This window comes from Oncorhynchus tshawytscha, linkage group LG18, assembly GCF_018296145.1.
Source record: "Oncorhynchus tshawytscha isolate Ot180627B linkage group LG18, Otsh_v2.0, whole genome shotgun sequence".
Lineage (NCBI taxonomy): Eukaryota > Metazoa > Chordata > Actinopteri > Salmoniformes > Salmonidae > Oncorhynchus > Oncorhynchus tshawytscha.
In genome coordinates, this window is record NC_056446.1 from 39,733,584 (window position 1) to 39,751,458 (window position 17,875).

A 17,875-nucleotide genomic window follows, 5' to 3' on the forward strand; every position below is an offset into this window, starting at 1 on the left:
TGCAACTGCCATACAGACTTGAGAGAGGTGAAGGTCGAGAACCATGCATCCTCCGAAACACGACCCTGCCCCACTGCTTCTTGACACACTGCTCGCTTAACCCGGGAGCCAGCCGCAACAATGTGTCAGAGGAAACACCGTACAACTGGCGACCGTGTCAGCGTGCATGTGCCCGGTTCCGCTACAGGAGTCTCTAGAGCGCGATGGGACAAGGACATCCCGGCCGGCTAACCCCTCCCCTAACCCGGGCCAATTGTGCACCGCTTCATGGGTCTCCCGGTCGCAGCCGGCTGCGACACAGCCTGGGATCGAACCCAGGTCTGTAGTGACGACTCAAGCGCCTTAGACCACTGCGCCACTCGGGAGGCCCGCTAAGGAGTATTTCTGTCTGTAATAAAACCCTTTTGTTGGCGGGGGAAACAACCAATTCTGAGTGGGTGGGACTGGCTCTCAAGTGGGTGGGCCTATGGCTTCCTAAGCCCACCCATGGTAGCGCTCCTGCCCAGTAATGTGAAATCTGTAGACGAGGGTCTAACCAATTTATTTCAATTGACACATTTTCTTATATGAACTGTAAGTAATTTTTGAAATTGTTGCAATTTGCGTTAATATTTTTGTTCAGTATAGTTGCTGTGCATGGATGGGTTCTGTTTTGTATGCAGATTTGGGTATTTATGTAATGTATTAAGGGGTTTAAGACATTGCACATTGGGCTTGTTTTTAATTATTTTTCAAATGTTTTATACGTGCATTCAGTCTGATCTGACTGTATGAATGTTCCATTTTATTTCTAGATGGAAACTAGACATTTTTAAAAGAAATCGATGGGATGACCACTAATCTCTTTTTTTAATATCAATATGGTGTTACAATAAACTGTATACTTATACATCTTTACCAAGTTTTTATTTACAACTGAATTTTAGTACATCTTAATAAACTACGCTTCCAAATGTCTAGGAACCTTTAATGATCCGGTTTCTTTTGTCGGGTAGGAAATGTAGTTTGTGTCAAATTTCCTTGTTATCGCGCTGACCAAAATTAAAACTACAACTCCCATGTAACTATCGTCAAGGTGTTTCTTTCAATATGGCTGTTGTCAGTCAGACAAAAGACAAAACAGTCCGCTTGTGATTGAAATCTAGTAAAAAGGGCCGGGCAAGAAGTGGTTTTCCCGACCGCCACACGCTGTTTTGTGGTGGTGCAATAATTAAAGGGTCAAGTGTACGGAGGCACATCGAGATAGCCAGCTAACATAAGGTAAGATTTAATATATTTAGCAAGCAAACGTTAGCTACTAGCCTATACATTTTTTTTTCTAATGGTGGATTAGCAGTTGTCTATCTTACAATCTGGTTAAAAAATAATAATAATAATAACCAGCCCATTTAAATTAAACTGAAACCGTTGTCTGATTTAACTAAGTTAGCAAAAAATGCATAGCCTAAAGTCAAATGTATTATTTTGAATTTGCTAGCTTACCAATAAACTAGCAAAGAGTATTTTTTTACTGGATAGGTCTGTCTGGAAAGGCTAATTACTAGCCAGTACCAGCTCTTATTTTCAGTACCGTAACAACAACAGTTTTGTTGTGGACCCGAAGGCCTTTGTTTACCTCGTTTTGCCCAGCAAGGTAACGATGATGCATTGCAGAATGACTCATGTAAACAAGTTCCTATCTGTGTGAATTTTTTATTTTCTTTGCGTTTTGAATCTGGGCTGTTTCGCAAATGTACTTGAACTACACAGAAATATGCAGCTACTCGACGCACCCATTACCTATATGACTAAATCAAGATATAGTTGTTAAAAGCTTATTTGTGGCTGATGCCATGATGAGAGAATTATTATTTATTTTTTTACAGACCTAAAAAGCCTTACAAACATATGCAGCACCACAGTTGAAATACTAGACCGCATTAAAGAAGGGCAGAAACCAAGGACCCTATGCCCTATGCCATCTGTCAGAGGAGACAACTGAAGGATTAGGTCAACCGATGATGGGTTTATACACATCATCGGTCAGAACTGAGGATAAATTACAGTTGTATAACAGTCTCTCTCACACACACACAAAAACACACACACACACACACACACCTTGTCTTGTGGTCTAACTAGAAGTTAACCTTTTTGTTAGCTTTGTGCTCCTTCTGGTTAACCCAGCTTTGTTAGTTAACCTACAGTCTAGTTAACTGTTAACTGGGTAAATATCTCCTGCTCAGGTGGGTAGGTAATGAATACAAAGGCAGTGATTGAGCCTCGGCTGGTCTAGGTTACTGAGAGAACGGGAAGAATCCCTGTAACAAATTGTTCAAAGACAACACCTGAAACCTTTTCATAATTGTCCCTATTCTATTACTAGTTGATGGGCTCTAGATTAGAAAAGTTAGTCAGGCAACATGATTTGAAATGGTTTAAGACTGTAGCTAGCAGTGGACAGGTTTTAATGGTGTGCTGGTTTACTTAGCCATGGCAGCAGACTATGAAAAAAGGGCAATTTTACTTATTTAAATACAGATCAGTTGTCAGCTTTGAGAAGATGGAATTAGGCTCCAGATCACTGTCGTATGGTGGTTCTAGAACTGAAAGTAAATCCAATGTAAGCATGGATCTAGTGGTCAGAAGTGAATGCATTTTTTATTTTTCCTTTATTTAACTAGGAAAGTCGGTTAAGAACAAATTCTTATTTTCAATGACGGCCTAGGAACAGTGGGTTAACTGCCTGTTCAGGGGCAGATTTGTTCCTTGTCAGCTCGGGGATTTGAACTTGCAACCTTCCAGTTACTAGTCCAACGCTCTAACCACTAGGCTACCCTGCCGCCCCTCCACTCTAACCACTAGGCTACCCTGCCGCCCCTCCACTCTAACCACTAGGCTACCCTGCCGCCCCTCCACTCTAACCACTAGGCTACCCTGCCGCCCCTCCACTCTAACCACTAGGCTACCCTGCCGCCCCTCCACTCTAACCACTAGGCTACCCTGCCGCCCCTCCACTCTAACCACTAGGCTACCCTGCCGCCCCTCCACTCTAACCACTAGGCTACCCTGCCGCCCCTCCCTCTAACCCTGCCTCCACTCTAACCACTAGGCTACCCTGCCGCCCCTCCACTCTAACCACTAGGCTACCCTGCCGCCCCTCCACTCTAACCACTAGGCTGCCGCCCCTCCACTCTAACCACTAGGCCCCTGCCGCCCCTCCACTCTAACCACTAGGCTACCCTGCCGCCCCTCCACTCTAACCACTAGGCTACCCTGCCGCCCCTCCACTCTAACCACTAGGCTACCCCACTGCCACTAGGCTACCTGCCGCCCCTCCACCCCTCTAACCACTAGGCTACCCTGCCGCCCCTCCACTCTAACCACTAGGCTACCCTGCCAATGCTTCATAAGATGGAAAATGTGCCGCAGCCTGGTTATGATGATATTGATTTCTTAACACAGTGAAATGCTTATGGAAAACCATTCGGAGAAATGTTTAGCCTATGGAAAACCCATGCAGTGGGGGAAGTGCATTTATTATTGGTCTTAAAGCAGTAGAATGATTATGAGACAGCATCTGCTGCTGCTTTCAAGGTGACTTTACATGAATTGTCTGCTGTTCCCGAAAGAATCTCCCTCATTTATTTTCTCCCTCCATACCTCCCCCTCTCTCTTACTTTTTCATTCCTTTTCTCTCACGCTCTTCTTCCTCCTCTCCCTCTCCCCCACCTCTGTCCCTTCCTCCCCCTCCTCCTCTCCTCCAGGATGTCTCATTACACAGACGAGCCTCGCTTCACCATCGAGCAGATCGACTTGCTCCAGAGGCTGCGGCGTACGGGCATGACCAAGCAAGAGATCCTCCACGCCCTGGACACCCTAGACCGGCTGGACCGCGAGCACGGGGACAAGTTCGGTCGTCGCACCTCCTCCTCCTACGGAGGAGGAGCAAATAGCTCTGTGTCCGACCCCAATAGCACCACCACAAACAACAACAACAACAACAACCCTGCCTCTGTTTCTGCCGCCACCACCTCCTCAACAACATCCTCTTCCTGTGGTAGTAATCATAATAATGGTGGAAGCAGTAATGTTAACATGGCCCTGGCCTCATCCTCCACCAACTCTACCGCCACACAGACACAGTACCTCCCTCCACGTGGGGGGCTCTCCCCGTCGCCTAGCAACGGCTACGACACCTCCCCACCACCCGGCCCGCCCCCGCCCTCTGCCATCCTCTCGTCCCCGGTGTCGCTGGTCGCCATGGTGCAGAACGGGGGTCGGGACAGCCTGGCAGCAACGCCCAATGGGAAGCTCTCGCCGCCTCGGTACCCAATGAATAGCGCTGCTGCCGTCAGGCCGTTCGGGTTCGAGGCCACGGAGGAGGAGCTGGACATTGATGACAAGGTGGAGGAGCTCATGAGGTCAGTGATGATGTCACGGTGGGGTCAATAGAACTATATTTATATCTCTGAAATCCTGAACTTTGCAGTTTTGTCCTCTTTGGCATGACAAGAAGTGTGATGATGGCTAAACAGGCCGGTACTCAGTCTGTGTGAGATCATATTCAATATGTCATTTTATACACCAGTCCACCACCATCAGGACTGTATCAGTTTATACACCAGTCCACCACCATCAGGACTGTATCAGTTTATACACCAGTCCACCACCATCAGGACTGTATCAGTTTATACACCAGTCCACCACCATCAGGACTGTATCAGTTTATACACCAGTCCACCACCATCAGGACTGTATCAGTTTATACACCAGTCCACCACCATCAGGACTGTATCAGTTTATACACCAGTCCACCACCATCAGGACTGTATCAGTTTATACACCAGTCTACACCACCTGTATCATATACACCAGTCCACCACCATCAGGACTGTATCAGTTTATACACCAGTCCACCACCATCATATCAGTTTATACACCAGTCCACCATCATATCAGTTTATACACCAGTCCACCATCAGGACTGTATCAGTTTATACACCAGTCCACCATCATATCAGTTTATACACCAGTCCACCACCATCAGGACTGTATCAGTCACAGTCTTTCACACACTTAAAAGCATGAAAACGTTTAGGCTACCACTTCCACTATTGACTAACTATTATTAAGTCATCCAAATGAAAATGTATGTGAACAGTCGTCCTGCCCGTAGGTCTCTTGATGTATGCATCTGTTGAGTTACAAGGGGAACAGGATGAATGCATAGCACAGTAACTATAATGTTAAAAAGCTTTGCTACCATGTCTGCCCCCTCCTCTTAGAAGGTGCATTAGATTACATAATGTCCTGTAAGGGAAGCCGTGTTCAGAAACACTCCCTGGGATCAGTCTCATGTTGCAGAGTGCTGCGTGGTTGGATGGTGCTGCGTGGTTGGATGGTGCTGCGTGGTTGGATGGTGCTGCGTGGTTGGATGGTGCTGCGCGGTTGGATGGGGCTGCGCGGTTGGATGGGGCTGCGCGGTTGGGATGGGGCTGCGCGGTTGGATGGGGCTGCGCGGTTGGATGGGGCTGCGCGGTTGGATGGGGCTGCGCGGTTGGATGGGGCTGCGCGGTTGGATGGGGCTGCGCGGGATTGGATGGGGCTGCGCGGTTGGATGGGGCTGCGCGGTTGGATGGGGCTGCGCGGTTGGATGGGGCTGCGCGGTTGGATGGGGCTGCGCGGTTGGATGGGGCTGCGCGGTTGGATGGGGCTGCGCGGTTGGATGGGGCTGCGCGGTTGGATGGGGCTGCTGCGGTTGGATGGGGCTGCGCGGTTGGATGGGGCTGCGCGGTTGGATGGGGCTGCTGCGCGGTTGGATGGGGCTGCGCGGTTGGATGGGGCTGCGCGGTTGGATGGGGCTGCGCGGTTGGATGGGGCTGCTGCGCGTTGGATGGGGCTGCGTTCCACACCCCCACGTTATATCCTCCATACTACGGATATTATCTTAAAGGAGGAGTCTACTATTGGTGCATCCATTTTTGTACTTTATAAACTGCAGATCGCCCCTTAATGTGCCTGTTTCCTTCAGTTTTCTCAGCTCTGCTGTGTTTAGCTGTTGGCACCTTCATCCTCCTCCACTCACTACCCATCCTCCTCCACTCACTACCCATCCTCCTCCACTCACCACCCATCCTCCTCCACTCACCACCCATCCTCCTCCACTCACCACCCATCCTCCTCCACTCACCACCCTCCTCCTCCTCCACTCACCACCCTCCTCCTCCTCTACCCACCCTCCTCCACTCACTCACCCTCCTCCTCTCCTCCTCTACCCACCCTCCCATTCTCCTCCCTCCTGATTTAGAGCCTGTCGCAGATGTCATCCTAATCCCTATATAGTGCACTACTTTTGAAAAAGTTCCACAGTGCTCTGGTTTAAAGTAGTGCACTATATAGGCAATAGGGTGCTATTTGGGACGTATCCTCATAGTGTCGATAAGCAGCAGTCTTTCTTTGTGGGTCTATCTAATTTTAGCTGCGCCTCAATAAGGGAGGAGGAGGCGTGACTCATTCGATCTGGGAAATATGGAGAGTAGTGGAATAGTGAGCACCTGCAGGACAGCGACTGCTGTACACCTCGTCTTCCATCTCGTCAGATCAGGCTCTTTTACTAGACCAGGTCCCCACTTTCAGCCCAACGAAGGGAAACTGCAGTAGGCAAGGAGGGCACTCTACCTGGTAGGGTGTCCGCCCGCTCGGCCTGGTAGGGTGTCCGCCCGCTCGGCCTGGTAGGGTGTCCGCCCGCTCGGCCTGGTAGGGTGTCCGCCCGCTCGGCCTGGTAGGGTGTCCGCCCGCTCGGCCTGGTAGGGTGCCCGCCCGCTCGGCCTGGTAGGGTGCCCGCCCGCTCGGCCTGGTAGGGTGCCCGCCCGCTCGGCCTGGCAGGGTGTCCGCCCGCTCAGGGTGTCCGCCCGCTTGGCCTGGCAGGGTGTCCGCCCGCTCGGCCTGGCAGGGTGTCCGCCCGCTCGGCCTGGTAGGGTGTCCGCCCGCTCGGCCTGGTAGGGTGTCCGTAGGGTGTCCGCCCGCTCTGTCCAGAAAAACAGGCTTTGGAGATGAAATTTAACTTCCTTATATTACAAAATCCATTTCAACAAGAGAAATATAGATTCTTCATTTACTGAATCGTTCCATGGGATCTTTCTCAAACATATCAGCAAAAAATAAATTGGTGTTATGTAACCTAATACATCCCATAATAAACACCAAGCTCTGTTGACATAACGGTGCAGGTTTCTCATAACTTGGCAGGTTTTTTCATTTTGTGGTTGTTGTTTTTAAAGTTCAATGAGCGTGACACAAGCTGAGTTAAAAAGGCTTTGAAAATTAAAAGCTCATTACTCCATTGACATTTAAACAGATGTGCTTGTTTTTTGTGAGAAAATCTCAGGAATGAATATAGAAAAGCGTAAATGTTACTGTAATTTAATCATACCAATATGTTTTCATTAATTGAATTCCCTTAATCTATTTTATGAGAATTTGTAAGATTCTTGTTTGCATAAAATAGACGGAGACCAGCCATTTCAATAATAGGTAACAGAATTTATTCCCGGAGCGCGCTGCCACTTAACCACGAGCAACAGTTTATATACAATAACATGACGTCATTTCATTGCTTCTAAAATGAATCCCCTCCTCTCGAACCAAGACAAAGGGAACTTTAAAAGTTAATTCAAAGTTCATTCCAACTCACTAACACATAACACAAGACACACAACACAACTGAATTAACTTTTGATCCCTCAACATTATCGATCACCACTTAGCTGACCGCTCTAATTAACAGAAAACCTAGGAATGCACTCACTGTCTTATCTAAAACACCCCAGAGCTCAGTTTTGTCGGTTCAACCATAGGTTAACTACCTTTTCTGTTTACTTAATCCACAACCCATTCCTTTCTTCCTAGTTGGAATGGTGTTCATTAACTTTAATTACTCCTTGTCCGTGTCTCACAATCCCTTCTTATGAACTCATATTGTTAATCAGATATAATAAAACAGAGTATAAGTTTACTTAGTTACAGTTTCATTTAAAATAAGATTATTGTTCAGTCATTTAATCATACTTTTCATAACAGTAAAGTCAAATACTGAGTGTCTGTCTTACCTCCTAATATAGTTTTATGGCCTGCGGAATCGAGAAGAAAGATGACCAGTTTAACAGTGAACCTGTCAGGTGACCAGTAGACTTAGTTCTCACACAGCATCTATAGCCTAGCTGACGCAACTGACGTTTATCCACTTTTTTTCCCCCTCCTTTGACCTCCATTGATTTTAGTTTTCCTCATTCTAATTCCTACAACGGTTAAACTCCAATAACTTTTGTACGGATTATGATAGAGACATGAGGTTTGGCCCATTTTATGTTTTCTTACAGGTTGGTCAAAGGATGCGTTTTTGATTGGACAACGAACTACATGGTAGTAGAAAACACACTGGTCCATGTTTTACAAAGCAAACATAACTATGTGTGTGTGTGTGTGTGTGTGTGCAGGAGGGACAGCAGTATCGTCAAGGAGGAGATCAAGTCCTTTCTGGGAAACAGGAGAATCTCTCAGGCTGTGGTGGCTCAGGTCACAGGTCAGTGAAGACACACACACACACATTCTGTGTTGGCCCAGGTCAGTAAGACCGTGAAGCTTCCACTATAACTGACAAACCTTTGCACTACAAGCCTCACACAGCAATCAACTCTCTAACAGACATAGGATTGAGTTGAATAGCCTTTATTTCATCAGACATATATTTTAGTATATGGGCAGTACAGTGATAGCTACATTAGGTGTGTGTGTGCACACACACACACTACCGTTCAAAGTTTGGGGTCACTTTGTTTCTGGTGCTTTGTTTCTGGTCTTTTTGAGCCTGTAATCGAACCCACAAATGCTAATGCTCCAGATACTTGTCTAAAGAAGGACAGTTTTATTGCTTCTTTAATCAGGACCACAGTTTTTTCAGCTGTGCTAACATGATTGCAAAAGGGTTTTCTAATGATCAGTTATCCTTTTAAAATGATAAACTTGGATTAGCTAACACAACGTGCCATTGGAACACAGGAGTGATGGTTGCTGATAATGGGCCTCTGTACACCTATGTAGATATTCCATTTAAAAAATCAGCCATTTCCAGCTACAATAGTCATTTACAACATTAACAATGTCTACACTATATTTCTGATAATTTTAATGGACAAAAAATGTGCTTATCTGTCAAAAAACAATGACATTTCTAAGTGACCACAAACTTTTGAACAGTAGTGTGTTTTTAGTCAGTACAGTGATAGCTACATTAGTGATTGTGTGTGTGTGTGTGTATATATATTTACAGTCCCAGTCAAAAGTTTGGACACACCTATTCATTCAAGGATTTTCCTTTATTTTTACTATTTTCTACATTGTAGAATAATAGTGAAGACATCAACACTATGAAATAAAACATATGGAATCATGTAGTAACCAAAAAAAGTGTTAAACAAATGAAAATATATTTTATATATGATTCTTTAAAGTAGCCACCCTTTGCCTTCACGACAGCTTTGCACAGTCTTAGCATTCTCTCAACCAGCTTCACCTGGAATGCTTTTCCAACAGTCTTGAAGGAGTTCCCGCCTATGCTGAGCACTTGTTGGCTGCTTTTCCTTCACTCTGCAGTCCAACTCATCCCAAACCATCTCAATTGGGTTTAGTGTGTATATCTATATGCAGTACAGTGATAGCTACATTAGTAATGCGTATATGTAGGCTACAATTCTCTTTGCTGTATGTGTTAAGTCTCTGTGTTTATTGCCTGGTAAGGCTGCTGTTTTTAACTGTGTGGTGCCTGTGTGCTTCCAGGTATCAGTCAGAGCAGGATCTCTCATTGGTTGCTCCAGCACGGCTCTGATCTCAGCGAACAGAAGAAGAGAGCTTTCTACCGCTGGTACCAGCTAGAGAAAACTACCCCAGGTACACCTACCTGTCTGTCTGGTCTGGTCTCTAAACTAAAACAATTTCAGCCCTTTTGGTTCCATTTGGTGTCTAGTGAATATGAGACATGTTAAAAAGTTCTAACTTAATGCTTTCTCTCTATTGGCTCCTCCAGGTGCCACTCTAAACATGTGCCCTGCCCCCATGGCTCTGGAGGAGATGGAGTGGAGACAGACCCCACCCCCTATAAGCACCGCCCCCGGGAGCTTCCGGCTTCGGCGTGGGAGTCGCTTTACCTGGAGGAAGGAATGTCTGGCTGTGATGGAGAGGTTAGGGGGAGGGATGAGGGGAGAGAGAGGTTAAGGGGAGGGATGAGGGGAGAGAGGTTAAGGGGAGGGATGAGGGGAGAGAGGTTAGGGGGGGGAAAGGGGAGAGAGAGGTTAGAGGGAGGGAAAGGGGAGAGAGAGGTTAGGGGGAGGGGAGAGAGGTTAGGGGGAGGGAAAGGGGAGAGAGGTTAGGGGAGGGGAGAGAGGTTAGGGGGAGGGATGAGTGGAGAGAGAGGGGGGGGGTGGGGAGATTACTAGTTGTGCGAGGCGATTGGGCAGGAGATGTGAGGAGAGGGCCCTTGTCAAAAGTAGTGCACTACATAGGAGAGAATCTCAACCTTGCGGCCTCTCTTCCATCTCATCCAATGGGTTTTGAGAAGGGGGCGAGGAGAGATGTGAGAATAGGGTACCATTTGGAATACTACCTAAATCCTATGTTTTGCCATGACAACCACCTCTTCTCCTCAGCTACTTCAATGACAACCAGTACCCCGACGAAGCCAAGAGAGAGGAGATCGCCAACGCCTGCAACGCGGTTATCCAGAAACCAGGTATTTCCTTCTGTCCACCTTACCGTTGTACTGGCTTTTCTTGTTCTCATGCACCTCTTTTCTTACTAGGACCTGATTTTGCTGATAGCTGCTTTGTTGAGTACATTTTTTACTTTACCAACCTCGTATCACAGTCATTGTATCTGTCTTACCTAGCTACCTTAAGTTGAATGCACTGATTGTGAGTTGCTCTGCTTTTCTTAATTGTTAAAAAATATAAACAAATCAGCATACTTTGCCCTAAGGAATATAATTTACTATACGCAATAATAAACTGTGGAGTGTTTTATTCCAGGGAAGAAGCTTTCTGACCTGGAGAGAGTCACATCCCTCAAAGTCTACAACTGGTTTGCCAACCGACGCAAGGAGATCAAGAGACGGGCTAATATTGGTAATGCTTGGCTAATCTTGGAGAAGCTGGGCTAATATTGGGGACGCTGGGCTAATATTGGGGACGCTGGGCTAATATTGGGGACGCTGGGCTAATATTGGGGACGCTGGGCTAATATTGGGGACGCTGGGCTAATATTGGGGACGCTGGGCTAATATTGGGGACGCTGGGCTAATATTGGGGACGCTGGGCTAATATTGGGGACGCTGGGCTAATATTGGGGACGCTGGGCTAATATTGGGGACGCTGGGCTAATATTGGGGACGCTGGGCTAATATTGGGGACGCTGAGATAATCTTGGAGAAGCTGGGATAATCTTGGAGAAGCTGGGATAATCTTGGAGAAGCTGGGATAATCTTGGAGAAGCTGGGATAATCTTGGAGAAGCTGGGATAATCTTGGAGAAGCTGGGATAATCTTGGAGAAGCTGGGATAATCTTGGGGACGCTGGGCTAATATTGATAACGCTGGGCTAATATTGGGGATGCTGGGATAATATTGGTAACATGGGCTTGTGGACGCTGGGCTATTATTGGGGAAGCTGGGCTAATATTGGTAACGCTTAGCTAATATTGGGGACGCTGGGCTAATCATGGGGACGCTGGGATAATATTTGGGAAGCTGGGCTAATCTTGGAGAAGCTGGGATAATCTTGTGGACGCTGGGCTAATATTGATAACGCTGGGCTAATATTGAGGATGCTGGGATAATATTGGTAACATGGGCTTGTGGACGCTGGGCTAATATTGGGGAAGCTGGGCTAATATTGGGGAAGCTGGGCTAATATTGGGCATGCTGGGCTAATATTGGGGATGCTGGGATAATATTGGTAACGTGGGCTAATATTGGGGAAGCTGGGATAATATTGGTAACGCGGGCTTGGGGACGCTGGGCCAATATTGGTAACGCGGGCTTGGGGAAGCTGGGCTAATATTGGGGAAGCTGGGCTAATATTGGGCATGCTGGGCTAATATTGGGGATGCTGGGATAATATTGGTAACGTGGGCTAATATTGGGGAAGCTGGGCCAATATTGGTATCGCTGGCTTGGGGACGCTGGGCCAATATTGGGGACGCTGGGCCAATATTGGGGACGCGGGCTTGGGGAAGCTGGGCTAATATTGGGGAAGCTGGGCTAATATTGGGCATGCTGGGCTAATATTGGGGATGCTGGGATAATATTGGTAACGTGGGCTAATATTGGGGAAGCTGGGCCAATATTGGTATCGCTGGCTTGGGGACGCTGGGCCAATATTGGGGACGCTGGGCCAATATTGGGGACGCTGGGCCAATATTGGGGACGCTGGGCCAATATTGGGGACGCTGGGCCAATATTGGGGACGCTGGGCCAATATTGGGGACGCTGGGCCAATATTGGGGACGCTGGGCCAATATTGGGGACGCTGGGCCAATATTGGTAACGTGGGCTTGTGGACGCTGGGCTAATCTTGGGCACGCTGGGCTAATATTGGTGACGCTGGGATAATATTGGGGATGCTGGGATAATATTGGTAACGTGGGCTTGTGGACACTGGGCTAATCTTGGGCACGCTGGGCTAATCTTGGGCACGCTGGGCTAATATTGGTAACGCTGGGATAATATTGGGGATGCTGGGATAATATTGGTAACGTGGGCTTGTGGACGCTGGGCTAATCTTGGGGACGCTGGGCTAATCTTGGGCACGCTGGGCTAATATTGGGGACGCTGGGCTAATATTGGGGGCGCTGGGCTAATATTGGGGGCGCTGGGCTAATATTGGGGGCGCTGGGCTAATATTGGGGCGCTGGGCCAATATTGGGGGCGCTGGGCTAATATTGGGGGCGCTGGGCTAATATTGGGGGCGCTGGGCTAATATTGGTGACGCTGGGCTAATATTGGGGACGCTGGGCTAATATTGGGGACGCTGGGTTAATATTGGGGACGCTGGGCTAATATTGGTGACGCTGGGCTAATATTGGCCGCACTGGGCTAATATTGGGGACGCTGGCTAATATTGGGCGCACTGGGCTAATATTGGGGACGCTGGGCTAATATTGGGCGTGCTGGGCTAATATTGGGCGCGCTGGGCTAATATTGGGCGCGCTGGGCTAATATTGGGCGCGCTGGGCTAATATTGGGGACGCTGGGCTAATATTGGGGACGCTGGGCTAATATTGGTAACGCGGGCTTGAGGCTGGGTATCTGTTGTAATAAAGACAAAGAACGAGGGCTCGGTTTCTTGATAGTGATGGAACTTCGAATTTGGAGTGTTTAAACAATGCATCTTTCCTACAACGGCCCCGAAGACGTAACATAAGTTTCCCAAAACACCATGCAGAGCGAATGTTTCAGAAGTGAGTCGTTGAGGCATGTGTTAATACTGATTGGAGAGAACGAAAGGAAGAACTGTTCTCAGATCAGTGTTCTCCATCCAACTCTTACATTAACATTATAACGATTCCACAACTTTTGTATTTGTTTTTTTATTTTTTTAACCTTTATTTAACTTAACCTTTATTACAATGACGGCCTTGAAGGAACAGTGGGTTTAACTGCCTTGTTTAGGGGCAGAACGACAGATTTGTACCTTGTCAGCGTTGGGATTCTATCTAGCTACCTTTCGGTTACTGGCCCAACGCTCTAGACACTAGGCTACCTGCTGCCCTCCACAATACTGACGACTGTTCCTAGAAAGATATTAGCACCTATGGCTGCAAATATTAGGCGGCTTATTATAATGTTTACCCTATAATAAGTCAAGATTTGGCACATCATGAAATATATTCTGTTTTTCTCAAGAAGCCACGATCTTGGAGAGCCATGGGATAGACGTTCAGAGTCCTGGAGGACATTCCAACAGCGACGACATCGATGGAGGCGACTACACAGAACAGGCTTGTGACCTGCCCTACTTCGACAAGAGACCCATGGCCAGACCCTTTGGCTTCTACAGGCTGGAGCCCACTTCACCCACACAGGTATGCAGCCAGAACCAGGTATGCAGCCAGAACCAGGTATGCAGCCAGAACCAGGTATGCAGCCAGATACAGAGACAGGTATGCAGCCAGGACCAGGTATGCAGCCAGGACCAGGGACAGGTATGCAGCCAGGACCAGGGACAGGTATGCAGCCAGAACCAGGGAGAACCAGGGACAGGTATGCAGCCAGAACCAGGGACAGGTATGCAGCCAGAACCAGGGACAGGTATGCAGCCAGAACCAGGGACAGGTATGCAGCCAGAACCAGGGACAGGTATGCAGCCAGAACCAGGGACAGGTATGCAGCCAGGACCAGGTATGCAGCCAGGACCAGGGACAGGTATGCAGCCAGAACCAGGTATGCAGCCAGGACCAGGGACAGGTATGCAGCCAGGACCAGGGACAGGTATGAAGCCAGGACCAGGGACAGGTATGCAGCCAGAACCAGGGACAGGTATGCAGCCAGAACCAGGGACAGGTATGCAGCCAGAACCAGGGACAGGGACAGGTATGCAGCCAGGACCAGGCCAGGGACAGGTATGCAGCCAGAACCAGGGACAGGGACAGGTATGCAGCCAGGACCAGGCCAGGGACAGGTATGCAGCCAGGACCAGGCCAGGGACAGGTATGCAGCCAGGACCAGGCCAGGGACAGGTATGCAGCCAGGACCAGGCCAGGGACAGGTATGCAGCCAGGACCAGGCCAGGGACCAGGACCAGGTATGCAGCCAGGACCAGGTATGCAGCCAGGACCAGGGACAGGTATGCAGCCAGAACCAGGGACAGGTATGCAGCCAGAACCAGGGACAGGTATGCAGCCAGGACCAGGGACAGGTATGCAGCCAGGACCAGGGACAGGTATGCAGCCAGAACCAGGGACAGGTATGTAGCCAGGACCAGGGACAGGTATGCAGCCAGGACCAGGGACAGGTATGCAGCCAGGACCAGGGACCACTGTCTCATATGCCGAGCGTTGCGATTTATAATCTTGATCGCCACTGTAAAAACCGTCTTGACATTATCTCCGACATTTGCAACAATGTTGCAATATTAAAATTCAATCTCCACTGTGTCCTATAATAATGAAGGTGTTGTGAGTCGGGACGAGACATTGTTTCAGCCAGTCAATCATGAATCAGCGTCATTTTTATAAAGACATTTTTATTTTATTTTTATTTTTTAACAAAAACTAAACGAAAAGCAGCTAGTTTGCTGTCTTGCTAGCTTCAGTCTGAAGTGATTGTGTTCGCTGTGTAGTTGGCTAGCTAGCAAGGGGGGGGGGGAGCTTCCATAGCAACCATTTTTGGTTTCCGATAGTTCCAGAACTTTGCAGGTTGATATCAACCAATTCTTGGGTGGTTTTGCTTTACATGGCAGTCGATAGGAATAGAACTAACGACCAGAGAACGCCTAAAATTGCACTTGACAACCAGTGTTCGTGAATGTAGCATTGTGTTTTGTTGAAAAATGTATGGTTTTGGAACGAATCTTTTTTAATTCTGCTAACCCCGTTGTATAAAAGCAATAATACACACGTCCATGTGTCATGACATTTTCATCACGGCTGCGGTGGTCTACGACTCTATGCCGCTCGGCTTCGCCTCGTAGCTATGACCACGTCACTGCCATGATAGAAAGGTCATAACACATGGCCTCGTGTTATTGGTTAACTACATCTCTGCTTCCGGCTGTTCCCCCTCCCAGAGTCCCACCATGTTAGATCTCCATTTTGAAGTAGTCATGTGGGTGGGACCACTGAGGTACAATAAGAACTGGAGACTGTGTCCAAAATATCCGCCCGTTGTTTTCAAGGAAATTTACTCGGGTTTGCTTACGCCGATTCATGCATCGTCTAGATCCGGGTTGCATCTGGCTTTGTACAGACCAATATCACATGCACACTAGCACTCGGGGCACGCACAAGGAGCAGCGACAATTATTTGAATAATTCAATGGATTTTTTTTGCACAAAGGCCATGACTGAAGTGTCTTATTAAGACTTTTCAAATCTGACTTCTCTGTGTCCGTGTCAGTTAAACTGCAGTACCAAAGAAAAACAGTAGGAGCAGTCAACCTATTTCTTTATTTTTTTTTAAATAAATGTACATAGGCATGTCAGTTAAGAACAAATTCTTATTTTCCTTGTCAGCTCGGGGATTTGATCTAGCAACCTTTCGGTTACTGGCCAAACGCTGTAACCACTAGGCTACTTGCCGCCGCTTGCTTCCGCTCTGCTATGGGCAGAGAGGGTGAGGCGAAGCGAGAGGGGTTTACTCCGCCCCAAATCTGTCCCCACAAAAATATGACCACGAAGTGAGAAATTGTTGTACGGAGGTCCATAAGTGTTGAATGTAGTCAACAAAAATGTGTATTGTCAATATTTTCCACGTGAAGCGTATTTGATTCAATAGAAGCTGGTCATGGTTAGGTTGGTACAAATGTACTGATATAAGTGGACATGCGTGGCATTTCGGCAACTTTTTGAAAAAATAGTACTTTATATTGGCGTTGTTCACAGAATGGTCCTACCAGATCTTTCCATTGGGGCAGTCACTTAACCCATAGCAATTATATTGACAAGATAGTTAAGGGGTTAAGGAAGGGTCACAGGATTCCATCCAGGTCGTCAGGATGGGTCAGCCAATTAATTATACTCCTGAGCAAAGTTTCCATAAGTAAGACAATACACTGCAGGTGGCGGTAACCTTGGCTCTGTACCTGTTAAGACAATACACTGCAGCACAGTAGGTGGTGGTGTGCACCATTTTAGTTGATGTACGCACTGCCAGTACACTAATAGAACTAGAACAATAAATGGACTACTTTAAAATGGAGATTGACTACTTTTTAAAAATGCACTGCCAATGCTGCCACAGAAGTCAGCCATTACAAGGATAAAAGGTGTGCTATCTTTCCATATGGATGATCTCTCCCCTCCTCCTCCTAGGATGATGGTCCAGGCCATGGAGACCACCAGGACCCCATCTCTCTGGCCGTTGAGATGGCAGCAGTCAACCACACCATCCTGGCTCTTTCCCGGACCGGAGGGGTGCCCAGCGACATCAAGACAGAGGCCCTGGATGATGACTAAACACGGGGAGGAGGAAGAGGGGAGGGGGTTACTGGATGGATGACTGAATGAGGGGAGGGGGTTACTGGATGAATGACTGAATGAGGGGAGGGGGTTACTGGATGGATGACTGAATGAGGGGAGGGGGTTACTGGATGGATGACTGAATGAGGGGAGGGGTTACTGGATGGATGACTGAATGAGGGGAGGGGGTTACTGGATGAATGACTGAATGAGGGGAGGGGATTACTGGATGGATGACTGAATGAGGGGAGGGGGTTACTGAGGAGGGGGATGAGGGGAGGGGGTTACTGGATGGATGACTGAATGAGGGGAGGGGGTTACTGAGCAGGGGGAGGGGGAAGAGGGGAGGGGGTTACTGGATGAATGACTGAATAAGGGGAGGGGTTACTGAGCAGGGGGAGGGGGAAGAGGGTTACTGGATGGATGACTGAACAATGGGAGAGGGAAGAGGGGAGGGGGTTACTAGATGTAGGACTGAACAAGGGGAAGAGGGGAGGGGGTTACTGGGTGGATGACAATGAGGTGAGGGGGTTACTGGATGGATGACTGAACAAGGGGAGGAGGTTACTGGGTGGATGACTGAATAGGGGAACAGGGGAGGGGTTACTGGATGGATGACTGAACAAGGGGAGGGGAAGAGGGGAGGGGAGGGGTTACTGGATGGATGACT

At 48.0% G+C, this 17,875-nt stretch overlaps 1 protein-coding gene across 2 annotated transcripts; it reads left to right on the forward strand.

The window, feature by feature from the left end:
- Nucleotides 1-280: 280 nt before the first annotated feature.
- On the forward strand, nt 281-17,254 carry LOC112236686 (homeobox-containing protein 1-like). 2 transcript variants are annotated; one of them, XM_042301044.1, is made up of 9 exons: nt 281-1,260; nt 3,747-4,403; nt 8,478-8,563; nt 9,817-9,927; nt 10,064-10,217; nt 10,683-10,765; nt 11,061-11,156; nt 13,934-14,112; nt 17,059-17,254. In XM_042301044.1, the coding sequence occupies exons 2-9, from the start codon at nt 3,748-3,750 to the stop codon at nt 17,200-17,202; spliced, it is 1,509 nt and encodes a 502-aa protein (XP_042156978.1). In that variant the 5' UTR covers nt 281-1,260; nt 3,747; the 3' UTR covers nt 17,203-17,254. The 2 variants fall into 2 exon arrangements, with proteins under 2 accessions (XP_042156978.1, XP_042156979.1); XM_042301045.1 differs by having other exon boundaries at nt 13,937-14,112; nt 17,059-17,253.
- Nucleotides 17,255-17,875: the final 621 nt, after the last annotated feature.